Source organism: Anarrhichthys ocellatus, unplaced genomic scaffold, assembly GCF_004355925.1.
Source record: "Anarrhichthys ocellatus isolate YVR2014 unplaced genomic scaffold, GSC_Weel_1.0 scaffold24, whole genome shotgun sequence".
In the NCBI taxonomy this organism is placed as follows: domain Eukaryota; kingdom Metazoa; phylum Chordata; class Actinopteri; order Perciformes; family Anarhichadidae; genus Anarrhichthys; species Anarrhichthys ocellatus.
Window position 1 is genome coordinate 514,816 of NW_022280054.1, and position 17,651 is coordinate 532,466.

Consider the following 17,651-nt stretch of genomic DNA (forward strand, 5'->3'; position numbering starts at 1 on the left):
ACACACACACACACGCACTCACACAACACACACAGCACACGGTGTACTATCAGGTTCTGTGTCCCCGTGGCAGAAGAGAGCGATGAGGATGTGAGGGTGATGGCAGAGATGGCACCGGCTGGCTGGCTGGGCCAAAGGACCCCAGGGAGGCTTGACTGATCGAGGCTGCCTCCAAGCCCTCTGGATAGCTTGTGTGTGTGTGTGTGTGTGTGTGTGTGTGTGTGTGTGTGTGTGTGTGTGTGGGTCCGTGCATGTGTGTGCACGAGAGAGAGGGGGTCTATGCAGTATGGCAGATGGTTTGATGGTGTTTAAACCAGTTAGGTTACCATCAGCAAGGTCATGACAGTTTTCTAGCCGAGAGGTGACTTGAATAACTCGTAGCCTCAAGGTTATGCTGCTATTGGGTTAGGAGTTCCTGCTTGTTGTCTCAACAGAGCTGCACAGAAATAATCCATGCCTGTAAGGAAAAATAATCTTTATTTTTGCTGATTGACTTTGTTTGCTCGATGTTGGCTGACATATTGTTGTTAGTTCCAGGCACTGAACAAAAAGGTGTTGGTGAGGATAATTAAGTACATTTACTCAAGCACTGTACTTCAATACAAATGTGAGCCACTTTACTTCATTTTTTCCCCATTTTATTCTTCATTGTTTTTATTCCATTCATTAATCTTCTACTTTGGTGTTGTAAGCAGGTGGAACTGATGTTGAGGGATGGTTGGTAAGGTCATTTGCAGAGACATATTGTACTTTTTACATTACAATATCTGACTCATGCAGTTGCCACAGTACTTACAGTAACAATGTACATAGACCGTTAAAACATTGCATACATGACACTAACCTACAGTGTAAAATAGGTAGAATTTGCTCCACATGCAACTAAAACAGTATGCAATTTTATTCCAACTGTATTGACTTTGATAGTGTTTTATCTTCTTTTTTCCTTGTTTAACTTTCATGTGTGACTTTGTGCACGGCCGCAAACCATCATGCCATCTGTGCAATGAGTGGAATTATGTGGTTAGTTATAGGTTAGTAAATGCATACTGTATGTGTTCCTTTGTGTTCCGTATGAATGTCTATGCCTTCTGGAGACTGTGTACCAGAGTTAATTGAGTTCAGCTGGAAAACAAACACAGCTGGCCAATGTTCTGCAGTGCTGGAAGACGATAGAGTGACGACCCAGGATCTGTTGCCGGCACTTCACATCGGGAAGCTCATCAAGTGTTGAAGAGGAAAACCCACTTAGAACAAGAGACTGTTGAAAGAGCACAAGACAAACAAGAAGAGATGAGATCAAGAAGCAGACGCAACAAAACAAGCAGGGGAATATATCGTGTTTGTCGTTTGGGAGAGAAGGAGAAGATAGTGACCTTACAGAGCAACTGAGTAGAAAATGTAGTGCAGCGATGAGGGAAAAAGATTATGACTTTGTGTTTTATAGGCTCTTTAGAAGTGCGGATTTGTCTGCTCTCTTTGTCTGTCACTCTGTCCCCGGAGAAGAGTTATGGGGGCATTTAGAGGAGCAGGAGAGCTATTTAAATCATGTGTGTGAGTTTTAGAATGTGTGTCTAGATCAGTTGGAGGTGCAAGGGACAGATTTACGCCCCATGTACAGGAGAGATGAAGGTCATTTCCCAGGCAGGCCGTTTCTCCCTTTCTCTTCAGTTTCTGTGGCTGGCTGGCTGGCGTTGGTCCAGTTTCATTTCTTCAGAGCCCACATGCTTGTTCTTTTACCTCCATATCCTTTCTTCTCGCCGCCAACGAAGAACCTGCTTTTGTATTCTCTTTCTCCTTTGCTCCCTGGCCGACTCTGAATCGAATCACTTTCTGTCTCTCTGCAAAGTGCTGTGTCTTTGTCTTTCCCCTGCCCTTTGTCCCCGGCAGCTGAGGTATCTAACCTCTCAGAGCCCCCCCCCGTCTCCTGTGTTGTCTCTCCCTCATACAATAACACTGCATCTTGAATCTTGTTGTAGGAGCATTTAGTCTTCCTTCACAAGCTAGATGAGTCTCACAAGTTGATCATCCGGTGAGAAACGAGGCCACTTTGCGTGACTGAAATGCTCAAAATGAGTTGCATGACATGAACGAAGATGAGATCAGTGTTAACCATTTGCACCTGAACATCATATACAGGGATCCTGATCCAAATTTATTTTGCCGTTATACAGTGTAAAGAAGGTGGCCACATGTATTAATCAGCACATATTAAAAAATAAAAAAGAACATTTATCCTGTGTCTGTACCAACAATAGAGCCTTTAATGAATCAAACTGCTCATTTCAGCCGGAAACACTCCAAAAAACTGTTCTCTGTTTTTAAAAAAAGTCATTCTTTGTAGTCCTTAGAGTCCTTATAGTCATAGTTATTATAAAAAATGTGATGTGCACCTAGGTTTTAAAGCATTATAATAACATAACAATTCAATAAGACAGCAGTGACACCAATTGTAAGACAATAAAAATGATAAAAGAAACAACTATGAGGCAGTAAAAACAAAAACACTGTAAAAACAATATAAAAACAATAAGCAGTATAAAAACCCTGAGATCATATCAGATGTGATGCAGCGTAACAGGGAAATAAAAGGCAGAGAGGGCAGCTGTGAATGTGCGTGAGCTAGTCCATGTCCAGCACATCAACAGCTGTACAGATAAAAAGGCAACCCATCAGTGATGTTGTCCACATAGCAGAGATCTTTGTGTGGACTGAAGATAAGAGCTGAGATTCTTTGCACAGAGAGTGGTCAGGACAGTCTGAAATGGTTTTGTCCTTCCTAAAGACCTGCCTGTTGTAAATATCCCACTGAGCTTGACTCAACCCATCTGTCCTGCTTGACACATCAACAAGCCTGTCAAGCCTTTTATTGATGGCCGTGTGTATACGGCCATCAGTGCAAAAGAATAAAACTATTTCTATTGGATGTATAAAAAAATATGTCAGGCAAATGAATCATTTCTAGGATTTGAGGATATTCAGGGCTTAGCCTGGACCTCTGTCGGGTCGTGCACTCCTGCTGTTTGGAGCTGTGACAGGGCGAAGGCAGCAGCCAGGGGCCTGCTGGTTTCTCATCCAAACCCTGCATGCTCTCTAACCCCTAAGACCTCCCAAATCACTATTGATCCACGGTGCTCCATTATGTCTCTCCCTATCCCTGCCCTCCTCTCCATGAAGGACGCCAGTACATTTGTCACAGTGTAATTGAATTATCATAGTTTTTCCTTTTTCATCTCTCTTAATTCTGTGTTCTCATCGCTTCCTCTCGCCTGTCTTTTTTATTTTCATATTAGTTTTGGGGAAATGGAGTGAAGGAGAATAGACTGATGAAAGAGAAAAGGTGGAGGCATAGAGGGGATGAAGGGGGTGAAGGAGGGACGGATTACAGGCGAGGGCTCGTGGTTTGTATTTGGAAGTCAGTAGCTCTATTTCCTCTGTTGTTGTGGGTTCAAGGTCTCAGCATCAGCATCTCTCTCTCTTCCTCCCTGCCTCCTTCTCTCTCTGCTCTGCCTGACTCTACCATAAATCCACCAACACACATATTTGCACACACACACACACACACACATATACACACACACACACACACACCAATCAATACAAGCCTGCTTGGCACTGCCAAAGCCCAAAATGACTATAGATTTTCTGACAACTCTGCCACTAAATTATGCAAACCTTTGGTTTATGTTCCGGTACTTTTTTTGGCATTCCTACACAAGATAGGGATGGGGTTTTCCACTGAGGCAGGGATGTAATGATACCGGTGTGGATAACGGGAAAAAAAAGGCCTTCAGTTTGGTACACAATAATTTCAAAATGTATTGCTATCGATTGTGAAATCAATACCGCGTATTAAGACCGTTGTAAATATCCTGCTGAAGTCAGGTTTTATTTAAGTGGTGAATCATGCCCTCAGAATATCAGTGTTAGAATTTCTGTTTAGCAAGCACACACATGCACATATCACACATATCATACACACACATAATCTATGACAGACACAGTGATACAAAGGTAAAGGAAACATTGATCCAGTGAAGATTCCATCCTCAAAGTGCCGATTCATGAAGTTCAGGGCCGGGTAAAGTCTTGAATGCAGATAATATTTTCTATCTATCTATCTATCTATTATCACAAAGCTGAAGTCGGCATCCACAATAGAGTTTAATGCGAAATATTGTAAAACACGTGACGAAGACGAGAAAGCCATTTTTACTGAGGTTTGACAAACTCTCCATACACAAATCCAAATAATTTGACATTTTTCCCTTTATATTTTCAAAACTTTACAAACATTCTCATCAATTAAATCCTGTTTTTTTTTTACCTGAAAAGATACATACATCAACACAAAATGCCAACAGATAATTATTAAGTCTTGTAATAATACAGCAAGCTATAATATCATAATAATGTAATATTATCTGCAGCAGTAATGTTATTTTCAACATGTTTTTGCTCAAATTTACTGTATTTGAAATCTTGCTATTTGCCGTGTGTTTTGTTTTAAGTAAAAAAGTAATTATAATGAGATTTGACGTAATCTCTAGCTTGACACTTTATTTCACTTGATAACTTTTTTCGTACTTATTTTAAGGGAACACAATATGATGAGCTAGTGTGGAGGGGATCATTTAAGGTCAGCTGTTGATAGAGAGACCAGTATATCGATGGAGATGCTTCTGTGTGTAAGGTGGTGCTCATGTGTGCATGAATGTGTTTGTGCCAATTTGTGTGTGCTTGTTTCTGAGATGGACTAATAGTTTGCCTGGCCAGCCTGTGGCAGGGCCATCAGTAACTCTAAGTGGAAATTGAAAGGATCGGCTCATTCATTCTTCCAGCAACTCCATTACCCAGAACCTAACAATCCCACACACACAATCATCCCTCCTCGTTTATACTTGGTTCATCTCTCCATCACCATCCAAGTCTTTATTCACTCAATACAAAGCTATCTTAGTGTCTTTTAAATTCATTCTTCTGTCTTTATTTCTCTTACTTTTGCTCTTACTTGTCACCCTCTCTGCCTTGCCTCTCTCAGAATTCCAAAATGGCCATTTTTTTTAGTCGGTTTAAACTGCCCTGACTGGATGTGTATTTGCAAGATTGATGGACAGTATAAGAGAGAGAGACAGCTTTTCTGTCCAGGATAGCGTTAAGGTGGATTTGGAAAGGCTGAGGTGACATTGACTCTCAAAGCAGAAGAAAGTACGGTGGGGGTGCAGAATTCACATCCGAGCCACAGTTACACTTTCACAGATCCTCTTTTCATCAGAGAGAAATCGAGTGGGAAAGACAAACAGAAAGAGATGAAAAACAGCTTCTTGATGCAATCATTGATCACTAGTCAAAGTCCTTGATTCTGTCTAATGAGCTGCTTGTTCCTTCTGGGAGGGAGCGTAATGAGAAAAACAACACTGCCTGCCACAGTGAAATTGGGAAAACAGCCCAACAAGATAGAAGTTTTATTTATAAAAAAAAAAAGATGTTTGTGTGTTTCGATAGTAACGTTGTGTTTAAGCTCACAACCCAGTAAGACAGTGATTCAATTAGACACATGTATATGTGCTCATTTACACTTCAATCGGCTACTTTTTCTGTGACCCAATGGGGAAGAATATACATCGTTGTATCATGAATACTAAACACCTAAGACCGACACGCCAAAAAAACACTTCAGTGGTAGTGGTGGTGCTTCTACTAGATGTAATATATTTCTTCATGTGAGTCTCTTTAAAGGCCAATCTGCCATCTAATAGATGATATATAATATTTTTATGCATGCTTCATAATGCAGTAATGGCACAATCAAACCAAAAAAAAAATCGAATAAAAGTGGGAAATTTTGCAGGTTTCGCTCGTCGCTCGTCGTTCATCACCAGAAGGTTAAACACACACACGCACACACACACACACACACACAAATACACGGTGATGTAGCTGTGAGCTGCTCTGTACCCTGATGTGACCCTCTTGGCTCATCAGGAAGAACTGCTTCACTTAAACTTTGTTGCTCCCTTGTAATTGAATTAGTCTGCTCAATTATGTAGAGGCAAGCCTGTCCTCATTACACGCCACTATTAAAGCTTGAGGATGGAGCCGAGGGGAGGAGAGCAGCAGACGAGGAGAGTAGAATGAAGCTAAAAGTCATTTAAGTGAAAGTGTAAAGTTTGATCGCTCTAATCGTCAACATGTCTGCCACATCTGTGCAACAACTGTGCCACAGTTTTTGAATTATGTCCTCCTCTATGGTCTCTGGTCTGTCTATGTTTGACTTTCCTCTTGGTGCTTGTGGGCCAAATGCCTTGAAAAATGCTGAACCAGCAAATTGCTGCACTAACTTCACAGGAAAAACGTCTAACTGAGCCATTTTCCGCCAAAACACTTGCTGCAGGGGTCCCTGAGCTCAGCACAATGATCCCACATCTGGCAAACATCGAATCATATTTGCACACAAACACTCACACACACACACACACACACACTCATTAGGGCTATTGCCTTAATCTCCCTGTGTCTGCACTAAAGCCACATATCTGAGATTTCAACTGCTTTCTAATTTCTGTCTCTTTGTCCCTCTTTGTGTCCCTCCTCCTGTCTCTATCTCAAACAGGAGCAGCTGAAGAGCCTCCAGAGTGGCATCAAGCATGTTGATGATAGGGGTTTCCAGCTGCAGAGGTGGGTTAACACACACACACACACACACACACACACACACACACACACACACACACACACACACAAACAGAGAATAAACACAACCCAGAGAGAGAATGAGCAGCCTGCTCTAGTGCTGCTGTAAATGCCCATCTCCCTGCAGATGGGACCAAGCCATCGTTGTTTAATTACTGATAACCCAGACTGAGATTGGACTTGTCTGTCCTCTGATTGCCCTCTACACCGCTTCCCCTTCTCAGGAATCAACTGGCCATGGACCTAGACAACATGCCGCCCATTGAGACCAAGGTGTTGATGTGAGTATTTCCTTTCTCTACAGCTGAAAAGGAGCAAATTTGAACGTTTATTTTTAAGTATGTCTAAGAAATAAATAAAAATCCTCCCAACCTGTGATGGCACGAATCTGACTGGTTGATGATTAAGAGGACAGGAAAAAAAGAAAAAAGCATGCCTGCTATTTCTTGGTGACTTTTTTCCAATCTTCACATTTCTCTGTGAAATAATGTATAAAAGTGATTCAATTGAAACATTACAGAGTTATGTAACCTTTCTCAGGGGTCACAAGCTAAAAAGGTTGCAAACTGCAGGTTCATTGGGTATTATAGTAGGAATCGGTTGGGACTGAGATAAGTTAGGAAGCATAATGCAATAACTTTAAGACTGATTCTGAAAATGCTCTGGATTTGAAAGAAAATCCACCTTGTGAATTGACTCTCAAGAGAACTGACCTCATTCAATGTTAACATTTTACCAATTCAGAACTGCGTCACATCGTAAAGCTTGAGTGATCATCCATGCCTTCTCCATCTCTCCATCGCTACATGTAGTATCCAGCGGGCCTGGCGTGACTTCCTCCAGAGACAGGAAGCGGAAAAGAGGAGCCCCTCCCCTCCCTCCCTCTCCTCCTCTGACAAGATGAGCATGTCCATCAGCATGACGACCCTGTCAGATGGGAGCACCCCGGTAAGTAATGCTTATGTCAGAAATATTCTCCATTACTAATTCAAGGCATTCATACAGTGACTGGCGGTTTGTCCGGAGGCTGTGTGCGTGTGTGTGTGTGCGTGTGTGCGTGTGTGTGTGTGTGTGTGTGTGTGTGTGTGTGTGTGTGAGGCTACGTGTCTTTGAACAGTTGAACAAAAAGGTTTGCTAATGTTGCTGTTTCAGTGGTCTTTAACTGTCTCAGTCAGGCTCTGTACGCACCATATGCGTCACATATCAGATGTTACTGAGGTGTTAAGAGTATTGTGCTGCCTGTGGAGAATATGGGGCAGTGCGTACAGTCCCATTGCTGTCCAGCAGGGGGCAATATCTCTCAGCTAATGTCTTCAGTGTGCAGACTCGCATCCATCCTCTTCTCTGGGAGCAGAGAGTAAATATACAAGGATTTGGTCCGACATTCACACACTTTCTCTCACAGCAGCAACACGCTGGTAATTAAAATCCGTGGAACAGCTATTCTCATTCAGCACATCTTTCCCTCATTCAACCAGCCCACAATAAATCCTCAGTGTGTGTACACTTCTCAACTAATCTCCGGGCCTGAAGTCAACAGGCAGGTTAAATCTCAGAGGCAGCTGGGAGAGTTCTGTGTATGGGCACACTTAGGTGGCACTTATCCACACAATCACAGAAAAGCTTTCACACAGACTGTTTAATTTGGATTCTTGTGGATAAAAAGCGGGTCAGGTGGGTTACGAGTGAAGAGCATTCGGAGTGGTGTGCAACTGCAATGAATGTGTGCACCCTTCAAGGCTTGTAGCTTTACAGTAACGCGTGATGTGAGCAACTGACTGGTCAGTATTCAGTTCAAGAAGGTTGTGAATAAAGTCAGAAGGCAGCCTATCATTTATTCCATACACACACACACACACTTACAGCACACACACACACATAGTAAACACAGCTTGTGTTTGAGATCCTTTGGGATGGCCAGGAAATGCTTAGATCTTCTAAATAGGCAGATGATCTTCACTGAGAGAAAGAGAGAGAGAGAGTGTGTGTGCGTGTGTGCCTAAGGTCAAGGGAGATAGAGGAGAGCGGTAGGGAGGAAAGGAAGATGAAAAACAGACGTTGGCTCACTGGTTGAATGTGCTGACGCTGTAGATCCGCTCTCTGTGGGAGCAGGAGGCTCAGCATCTCCTCTCATACAAGTTAACTTAACTGTGTCTCGCTTCATACACTGTGTCTCTATCCTTTTTTCTCTCTTTATTTGATTGTCTTTTCTGTAGAGTAATACATTTGGTGGATGTGACAGCTCCACCCTGTTTGAATTTCTAACAGTTTTGTTTCTGTCGACCCAGCGATACATTCTCATTCCACAGCAGGCAGGGTCTACACATACATAGATGCACATACACACTCACACACACACACACACACGAAAGGAGACAGGGTGATGTGCCAGCCATCTCTAAAGTGATTGAATTTGCAACCTTTATGCCTTTTACATCCGTCTTTGACAAAACCATGCTGCATGACACTGCAGCATGTGTGTGAATACATTTGTGTGTGTGTGTGTGTGTGTGTGTGTGTGTGTGTGTGCTTGACCCCTCTTGCGTGTGTGTAGTGTGCATCAGTGTACATAACCACGTCTTTGTGTGTTTCTATAAGCAAGCTATTTTTTCATCCTCGTGTGTTTTCAGGGGGACGGCTGTTATGCTCTCAGCAGCGTATGACTGAAATATAGTTGACATGTGACTCGTTACCGTGTGAATTATCTTTCACGTTGCATCTCAGCTCACTCATTGCCATGGCAATCCTGCAAAATAGAGCAGCACTGGATATCTCTCTTCATGATCGATCCCTCTGCTCCATAGCAACACCACAGAGGGAGGCAGAAATTATAGGTTTCATTAAAGAGGAACCTAACAAAACTCTGGATTTTATGCCCAGATATGAATCAGCTGTCTACATTTTATTGTTTCATAATACTGCACCGCATCAACACACGGCCCGCCGACCACCTACAAGTACACACACGCACACGCACAAGGGAGAGTGAACACACACACACAGACACAGGCGCATGGACACACAGACCACTACAGCTTTAATTTCAGACTGTCTTGATGATAGATGTATTTTTATAACCAGACATCAATCAATAGTGTTTGGGGACTGGCTGAATGTTTTTCTAGCAGGATTGGCACTAAATTATTTGAGAAATGAAGATGAAAACAAACATCCATCAAAGACCTAATTCCATACAAGATGTTTGTTTTATTATTTGTTAAAACTTTGAGGTGTTTTAATCCCGAGTTTCAGAATAAAGTCTAGTTTCCTGCCTCGCTTCATGGCTTAATGGTGGCCTGCATTTTGGGAATGAGAGCTGTCCATTGCCTCAGTGCTGAACTGTGATCTATGATGTAGTAGCCACGTGTTGCCACTAGAGGGAGATCCTGCATCACTTCTTTTTTTGTTATTTCTTGGGAGTGACTGGACCAAATGTAGCAAACAAACATTTTGACATTTTTTTGGGAAAGCAACAACCTCAAGATAGCCAAAGTATCATAACTATAGTCATGTGATGCCTGCTGTGTGCATTTCAATATGTTAAACAGGGTACAGGATTCTTTGATTTTTAATTTCTACTTGTTTCTGAGTTCTTCGGGCATTTAAGTATATATGGGTTTCACAATCCTACAAATATCCAATCTTGATGCATAAAAGTGGGTTAAAATCACAGAGAGCTATGTCAGGTTAACAAGGGTATGATGAAGGTACAAAATATGTATTTACTTTGTTGACTGTGTCTTCCTGCATATGCATATGCAGTATGTATGTGTATATATATATACAGTATCACATGTATGTGTTGGCTGGTGAAGGGCACACAGGGGCAGCTTAGTCCATCTGGCCTGCTAAGGTGCAGTGAGTCGGGCCGAGCAGAGCAGCACTGCCTTCCCCATCTGCCAGCTGTCATGTTTCTCCTTCTCTGCCCTCTCCATCAATGCTCTCTTAATGTTCCCCTCCTCCCTCTCTTTTTTTTTTTGTCATGCTATAGTTTATTTTTGCCTCCGCCTTTCATATTTAATGTCTTTCTCTTTTTCTCGTCTCTTTCTCTATGCTTCGCTCAGAACCTCCCTGCATTGTTCTCGTTGTGGCTCTCGCTCCCTGTTTCAGTCTCTGTCTCTTTATCACTTTCGAACCCCCCTACTGTTCTCTTGACTTTATCAGGTCATGCAGCTGCAGTACCAGCTATGGAAGCCGGGCAGGGGAGATAAAAAAAAGGTTAGGCAAAGTCTGGGGAATGTCCGTTCAGGGACTGTATCTCTGCTCGTTGTGTACATAGAGCAGGAGGAGTTGATTCCACAGAGATTAGAGACGTTCAGCAATGTTTCATATCTATTCAGGTCTCCAGGTTAACTTCTCGGTCTTATTGGAGCTGTCCTGACATAAACCACTGACTCAAATTTGTCATTACACAAAGCATTCAGCAGATTACTGAACCAGCAGCCTGCACCGACTATACCCCGTGTCAAAGCATTTAACCTCTCACATTCATTCTTGCCCATCTAATCCAATGCAGGGTCCAAATCGTTGCCCTGTCACTGAGCTTCCATTATTTTATTCATCATAGGGTTTTTTTCTATTCACTGTACAAGCCAACCTTTCATTACTATAGATGGAAGAAAGCAGGAAAGGTCACATATAGTATCAACCCAGTCGAATGGTTATTGCATTAAGGCCGCAGCATTGTTATTGTATGAATGACTCCCCCTCAGGCTCACCGTGTCCCCATTATGTTGTCTTTACTGTACATTAACCTCATGGTTCACCATTCACTCATAGGTAGACAAAGACAGCTCACCAGGGTTGAATTACTCAACCACTTTAATGGAACTTTTTGTTTGTTTATAGTCTTTGTTAAATATTGTTGAGCTTATTTTAAGGTAAATGTATACACAATGTATATTAAATAGGACAGTATGTAACATTTGGCACTAAGGCACTGGTGTTATTCGTACTTTTTAATGTGTCGTTGTGGTTCATTATCATGCTCCCTCTGTCGGGCTGAGCTCCTGCAACTGCACACACACATAGACACAAACACAGACACACACGAAGCGCCAGCAGATAGGCCGCTGTGGTGAAGTGAACCAGGTGAAGTGAAGGACACTCGAGTTGACGGTAACTATGCTTATTACTGTACATGCAATAAAATATTTGAGAGTAAATAGCCAATACTTTATCACTACATCTGTGAACATGTAAAACGAAAGTGACATGTTACATTTGTTTCCAATGAGCTATTAATGACTTTATATGGTGACTTTGTTGTAAACATATATAAACTATAAATAACTTCTTATTCAGTTTTAGTTCATTTGTTTTTAAAATCTTTTTAAAAACAATTATTTGGTCATAAGCACCACTTTAATGAAATAAATGTATCATTTGGTCAGCGAACATTAACCGGTCCTTTGATGCTGCAGATAATGGAGAGCATTCTGTATAAACCTTCAGCTTGCTGAACACAAGGACATGCCTTGCCGTGTACTTGACATTGTGTCAAGAACCACACAATTATTCTTAATTATTACACGATTGCCAGCTATCAAGCCAATGGTCTACTGCACACTGACAACCTTCCAAGAAAGGGTATTTCCCAAAAGCCTTTCCCCTCTTCTCTTCCACCACAGACCAGAACATCCTTGTGATGATTTATGGTAATTATGCAAATACAACATAAGGCTTTGGATATTAATGCTAACCCCCTCCACTTCGTCACTGGAGGGTGGGTGTAACTGCATCCAATGCTTTTACAATCCTGTTACTGTAATACCAGGGACAATGCAAAAAAGCCTAGGTCAGGCGATTAAGGGTTCCCTTGAATTACTTTAGGTTTATTGAAGCCTTGTGGAGGCTATTCACATGTTTAATCGGTTGTCTTCATTCATTAGGTGCAAATTGATTGAATATTTCAGCTACACATGAGTTTAGACCCTTTTCTCAATTCCTCGGGAGTGATGCTGAGATTTAATAATTTACATAATCCCTCTTGTCATAATCTGTCACCTAGAAGAGATGCACAGTAAGGTAGCGGTGCAGGTGTGGGTGTGCTGGCTCTCCACTGTGTCTACAGCGAGCTGGGTGGAGTGACAGCCCTGGCAGGATGTAAGAGGACTCGCTGTGACACACCAGCCAAGGTATTGATTGACAGTATCATTAGTGATCTCTCACCACTCCATCACCACCTTATGTGGAGAGAGTCTAGATTTAGAAGCTACAGAATTTACATTCTCTTGTGACCGCAACCAACTAAACGAAAACAAACTAAAAACAATATTAGCCTCTTTTTTTTGCATGCACTCCAGCTCTTGGTTTCTGTGTAAATGCCTGTAGACATGTGAAGGACATTTATATGACTCTTATAATTATGTATTATGGAGATGGAGCTTTCAGTGCAATGACGTCTGATGGGGGTGGGGGGGGGGGGGTCTGACTCCCTGCCAATCACCTGTCGGCGGCATGTCAAGTCAAACATGGGCCCTTTAACACCTGGGACATGTCATGTGATACACTCTCTGAGGTGTATAAAACACATTACGTGTGACATGCTGGACGTGATTTGTTTGTGTATATGTATGTGTGTGTGTGTGTGTGTGTGTGTGTGTGTGTGTGTGTGTGTGTGTGTGTGTGTGTGAGAAGATAGAGATGGCACTAAATGCACACTGACTCTTAATTAACCCTGGAGCTTGTCTTTCATGTATGAAGAAAAGCCATTCGAAACGAATGCTGCGTCACTCCAAAAAACTGATTTATTTTGCTTTGGAATCTGCAGCTTTTAACAAATGATAGCAGTCCTTGCTGTCGTATTTGCTTTTTCAAGTAGAATCCACAGGGGGTCACTGTTCTGCGTGGTTTGGATTGCCCAGCAAAATTCCCGGGAGTAGTCCAGGTGCAGTAAAACCCCGGGTTTAAATGCATCCAAGCTCTGCTCATGAGGGTCTTCCTCTCCTTCATTATTGGACGGTAATACAGTATCAATCTTGTTTAATAGGATGCAGATTCCGAAAATCTGGCCCAAATTGTTGGAACCGCAGGGACCCTTGTTGAGGACACTCTCAGTCAGCAAACTCTTCTTTTTCCATGTCATGAGGGCCTCTCCTTTCAAAGATAATCACCCATTATCAACATATTTCCCATTAAAAAGAGGGTTGAGCTGCTGTTTTGTATTTTGCTGGCTTCTCTCTCTCGCTCGCTCTCTCTTCCTCTCTCTCTCTCTCCCTTTCTCTCTCTCTCCCTCTCGCTCTCTCTCTCTCTCTATCTCTCTCTCTTTCCCCTCTCCTATTCGTCCTCTGCCTTGTCTCTTTGAGCCTTTTAATTTCACGACACCTCAATTAAATATTAAAGTGTTTCAGGATTACGTCAGACTTGTGAACAAGCTGCTGGGTTTTTCCAGTCTTCTATCTATACATTTCCTCCTTCCCTTTTTTCTTTTTTTTCCATTTCAGTTGTAAATTGCTTCACTGGAATCATATGTAAATACATTTGTATTGCCAAAACATGCATGAATGAAGACCGTACACAGACAATGATAATTATAACTGTAAACAATGCTGGATCAAACCCTTTTTGGGGCCATGAGTAGGACTCCCAGCATTGCACTGCAATGACTGCATTGTATGGTCGACGTACAGCAAGTCACCCGTGTAAAAATGTGCAGAAACGTTTTTCTGTGACTTGTTAATTGTAAATATGATAATATAATTTTCTTGGTAACAGCTTTAAGTTTGTTTTGCAAAGTGTATCATCCACAACATCCACACCAACAATATGCAATAATGAAAATCACTGAAATAATGAGAGCAAATTTACCTGGGAAAAGTCATACATACGTATACAATCTGTTCAGTACATTGTCTTTCTCATGGAAGATGCAAATATAAAAACAAGACTTCACATCTTTATTTTACTCATTTGCTAGGCCCTGGAGAGGTGCTCGGTTAGCTTGTACTTTGAGCAGTTAATTTTTATTCATAATGAATTTACAGTGTAAATCCTAAACACATGTTTTAATATATTACATTTATAAAAACAACAAAGTGCCCGATGTTGTACTGGTCTGTATGTAGCACTAAAACAATGCAGGTTGTTTCCATGCTTCATTCTATCTTTTTTTTTGTCTTTAAGTCTAATTCTCTCTCTCGCTCCCTTTTTCTAATACCAAGAGTGCTTTTCTGTCTTCTCTGATCCCACAACCACCACCACCACCACATTATCTCATTGATCTGTACTTGCCCAGCAACACGGCCATAATTGATCATTAATGTTTGATTGTGGATGGTGGTGATACGAAAGCATTCGATTGATACAATTATGAATCATCTTAGCGCTGGAATCTCTAGATCGGGGCTTTGCAGAGGTAATCAACGACAGATTAGCCGCATGCTGCAAAGTGTCAATCTTTACTGCGAAGACAGTTCCCATGTAAGATTTCTGAACTATAAGTGGGTCATTCAGTTGATGGATACAAGACACAATTCGCTGATCAATGCTCGTAAGCATGAAGCACATTTCTCCAGAATACGCAATGGGTAGGGGGATGAAGAGAAGGATCATGGGCCATCAAACCAAGAGATGAAATCCAGTCAGTCCAATTAAAGTATTTTTTTTCTTGACTATATTCAGCGATTCATCAGTTTGATCAGTAAGTTTGTAAAATGATGGATCACATGCACATTAAACCTGCTTTTTTTGTTTGTTGGCATAAAAAGTTAATTGCTAAAAGTGTTTGGATTGGATTTGAATGAAAATTAGAAGAAAAGAGGGTTATTTGGCATGATAGAAATATTGATTTTAGGTAAAAACATTATTTGAAACTTTTGCAACTGCAACAATTGTGTCGGTATTATTTAATTTACTGAGGACAATTTAGTTTGTTTAAATTTATTAATTTTTTGTATGTAAAAGCTGTTGGTCGTCCACAAACAGTAGATATCTCATGTTGGAACGTGATATTTATCACATCAGGCTCTGCATGTTGTCAAAATTGAACAACGAAAAACCCTGCTCCATGTGTTAAAACATGTCTAAACATCTCACCTGAGTAGGGAAGATGGTAAAAACTGCTTCTTGCTCCGGTGAAACAAGCGCTGCCTCCCTATAAAGCAGTGCTAGTGTGACAATGTTTTGTTAATAGAGCTCAAGCTCTCAGCCTCACACTTTAACTCGGGCATTCGCGCAAACTTGCATGCATGCGTGCAGAGGCACATGGGAAGTAAAGGGGTAAGGGAGAGTGTATCGCATCTCATTAATTTGTATGTGACAAGATTTTGCACATACTGTATACCTCAAGAGCTGTGAGATGTGTGGGCGTGTGTGACACTGGGTGTAAGGGAACAGCCTGCAGCACTGTGTATATCCAGCCTCATTTACCAGATTCTACTCCTCCATTATCAGCAGGATCATTATCCTCTCTCCTCGCTGCCTCACTTCTTCTGGGGCTCGATGTGGCACACCAAAAATATGAACACGCACGTCTCACTCACTCACACCCAGCCAGAATGCTTATTATTCGGCACCCTTTTTACATGTGAACAAAAAAAGACAGTCGCTGCGTGTGCCTGGAAACATATAGGTGCAACTTTTTGTTGTTTTGTTCCCACGGTATTCCTGTACGGTTAAATAAAACGAACAAAACACGGATAAAGTAGCGTGGCTGTTTGTGTATGCACTATGTCCTGCCTTTACACCGAAGACTTGCAGGCCACAGTTGATGCTGCATCACTGTGCATCACTTGGTATGGCGATGCTGAGATAGACATCGAAGATCAGATTAAGGTTTCGACACGGCAACCAGTCGAAAACCACTCACTCCATGCACACATATTGCACTGTTGAGCATGATAGAATGCAGTTTACATTGCACATCAAGGTCATATGTGCTCATGAAAGAACACATTTGTCTATGTACACTGGCGGGGATAACAGGAAATGGAGCATTAACCATTCTCTGGCTTGGAAAAGATCAGTGAAGGGAGTAAACCAAATGATTTCACTACTGCTCTTGATTTTTTTCCCTCATTAAGTATTTCTTTCTTTAAATGTGTATACCCCAGCATTTTTCCAGTTACTTGTCAGAATGACAGCCTTCCCCCACTCGTTGTTCTGTGATTTTCACTGCCTGGTCTTAACTTGTACTCTGAGAGGCTCGCTACGTTGTTATTAAACTTGAATAAGCACGGCTTATTACAGCCCTGTGAGATCCCACTAATAGTCACAGTGGCTGCTGGGGCATGTAGTGTTAGGTTACACCGAACCGACTCATGGGAATATCAAAGACGACGCACATGCATCGTCGGTGTGTGTGTGTGTGTTTCTGCAAACTCAGATTAGACCATCTAAGATGTGATTTTTATTAAAATACATCAAGGGGACATACACTGCCATCACCGCGACATGCTTTGCCATCTTCTAATTGGTTAATTCACCAAACTTGTCTGGGCAGGTGAAATCATTTTAACTTAAAAAGCTGAAAAATAAATAGATAAGCGAAAAGTGAATTTTACTGCAGACTTTAAGTATAAAATGTATTTGGTTCAATTGTTACTTACAATCTTTCAGCATTCAGCTAAATTCCACTCACACACAACTATTTCAATTCTGTTTTCAATTACTTTCATTTTTCAAGGCAATTGATTGCCTTCATTTTTCCAAGTAGTAGTAGAAGTCGTAGGTTTTATCTGCGTTATCAGCGTAATGAACATGTAATCTGTTGCAGAAGGAGAGAGGGGGATTTTGTTTCTCGTTTATTGGTTTGGCATTTAGATACTGGAGAAATCCCGAGAAGAAGAACGGAATGGAATGTATTGAACAGAAGGGAGATAAAACAAGGGGAGAAAGAGCCTATTCTCCTTCCCACTGAGTGGTCTAGTCTCCGGAGAGAAATATACTGATTTGTGATTAATGAAAAGATGGCGAAGAGGCTTCCTCTCTCCCTCTCTGTCTTTCTCCCCCTTCCCTTT

The 17,651-nt window shown here is 41.7% G+C and overlaps 1 protein-coding gene across 1 annotated transcript in view; it reads left to right on the forward strand.

The window, feature by feature from the left end:
- Positions 1-17,651, forward strand: part of schip1 (schwannomin interacting protein 1) — a 185,065-nt gene that overhangs the window by 49,968 nt on the left and 117,446 nt on the right. The window contains exons 6-8 of the mRNA XM_031860723.1: positions 6,614-6,678; positions 6,918-6,974; positions 7,506-7,641. Coding sequence (XP_031716583.1) covers positions 6,614-6,678; positions 6,918-6,974; positions 7,506-7,641 — 258 coding nt within the window. The remainder of the gene's footprint in view (positions 1-6,613; positions 6,679-6,917; positions 6,975-7,505; positions 7,642-17,651) is intronic.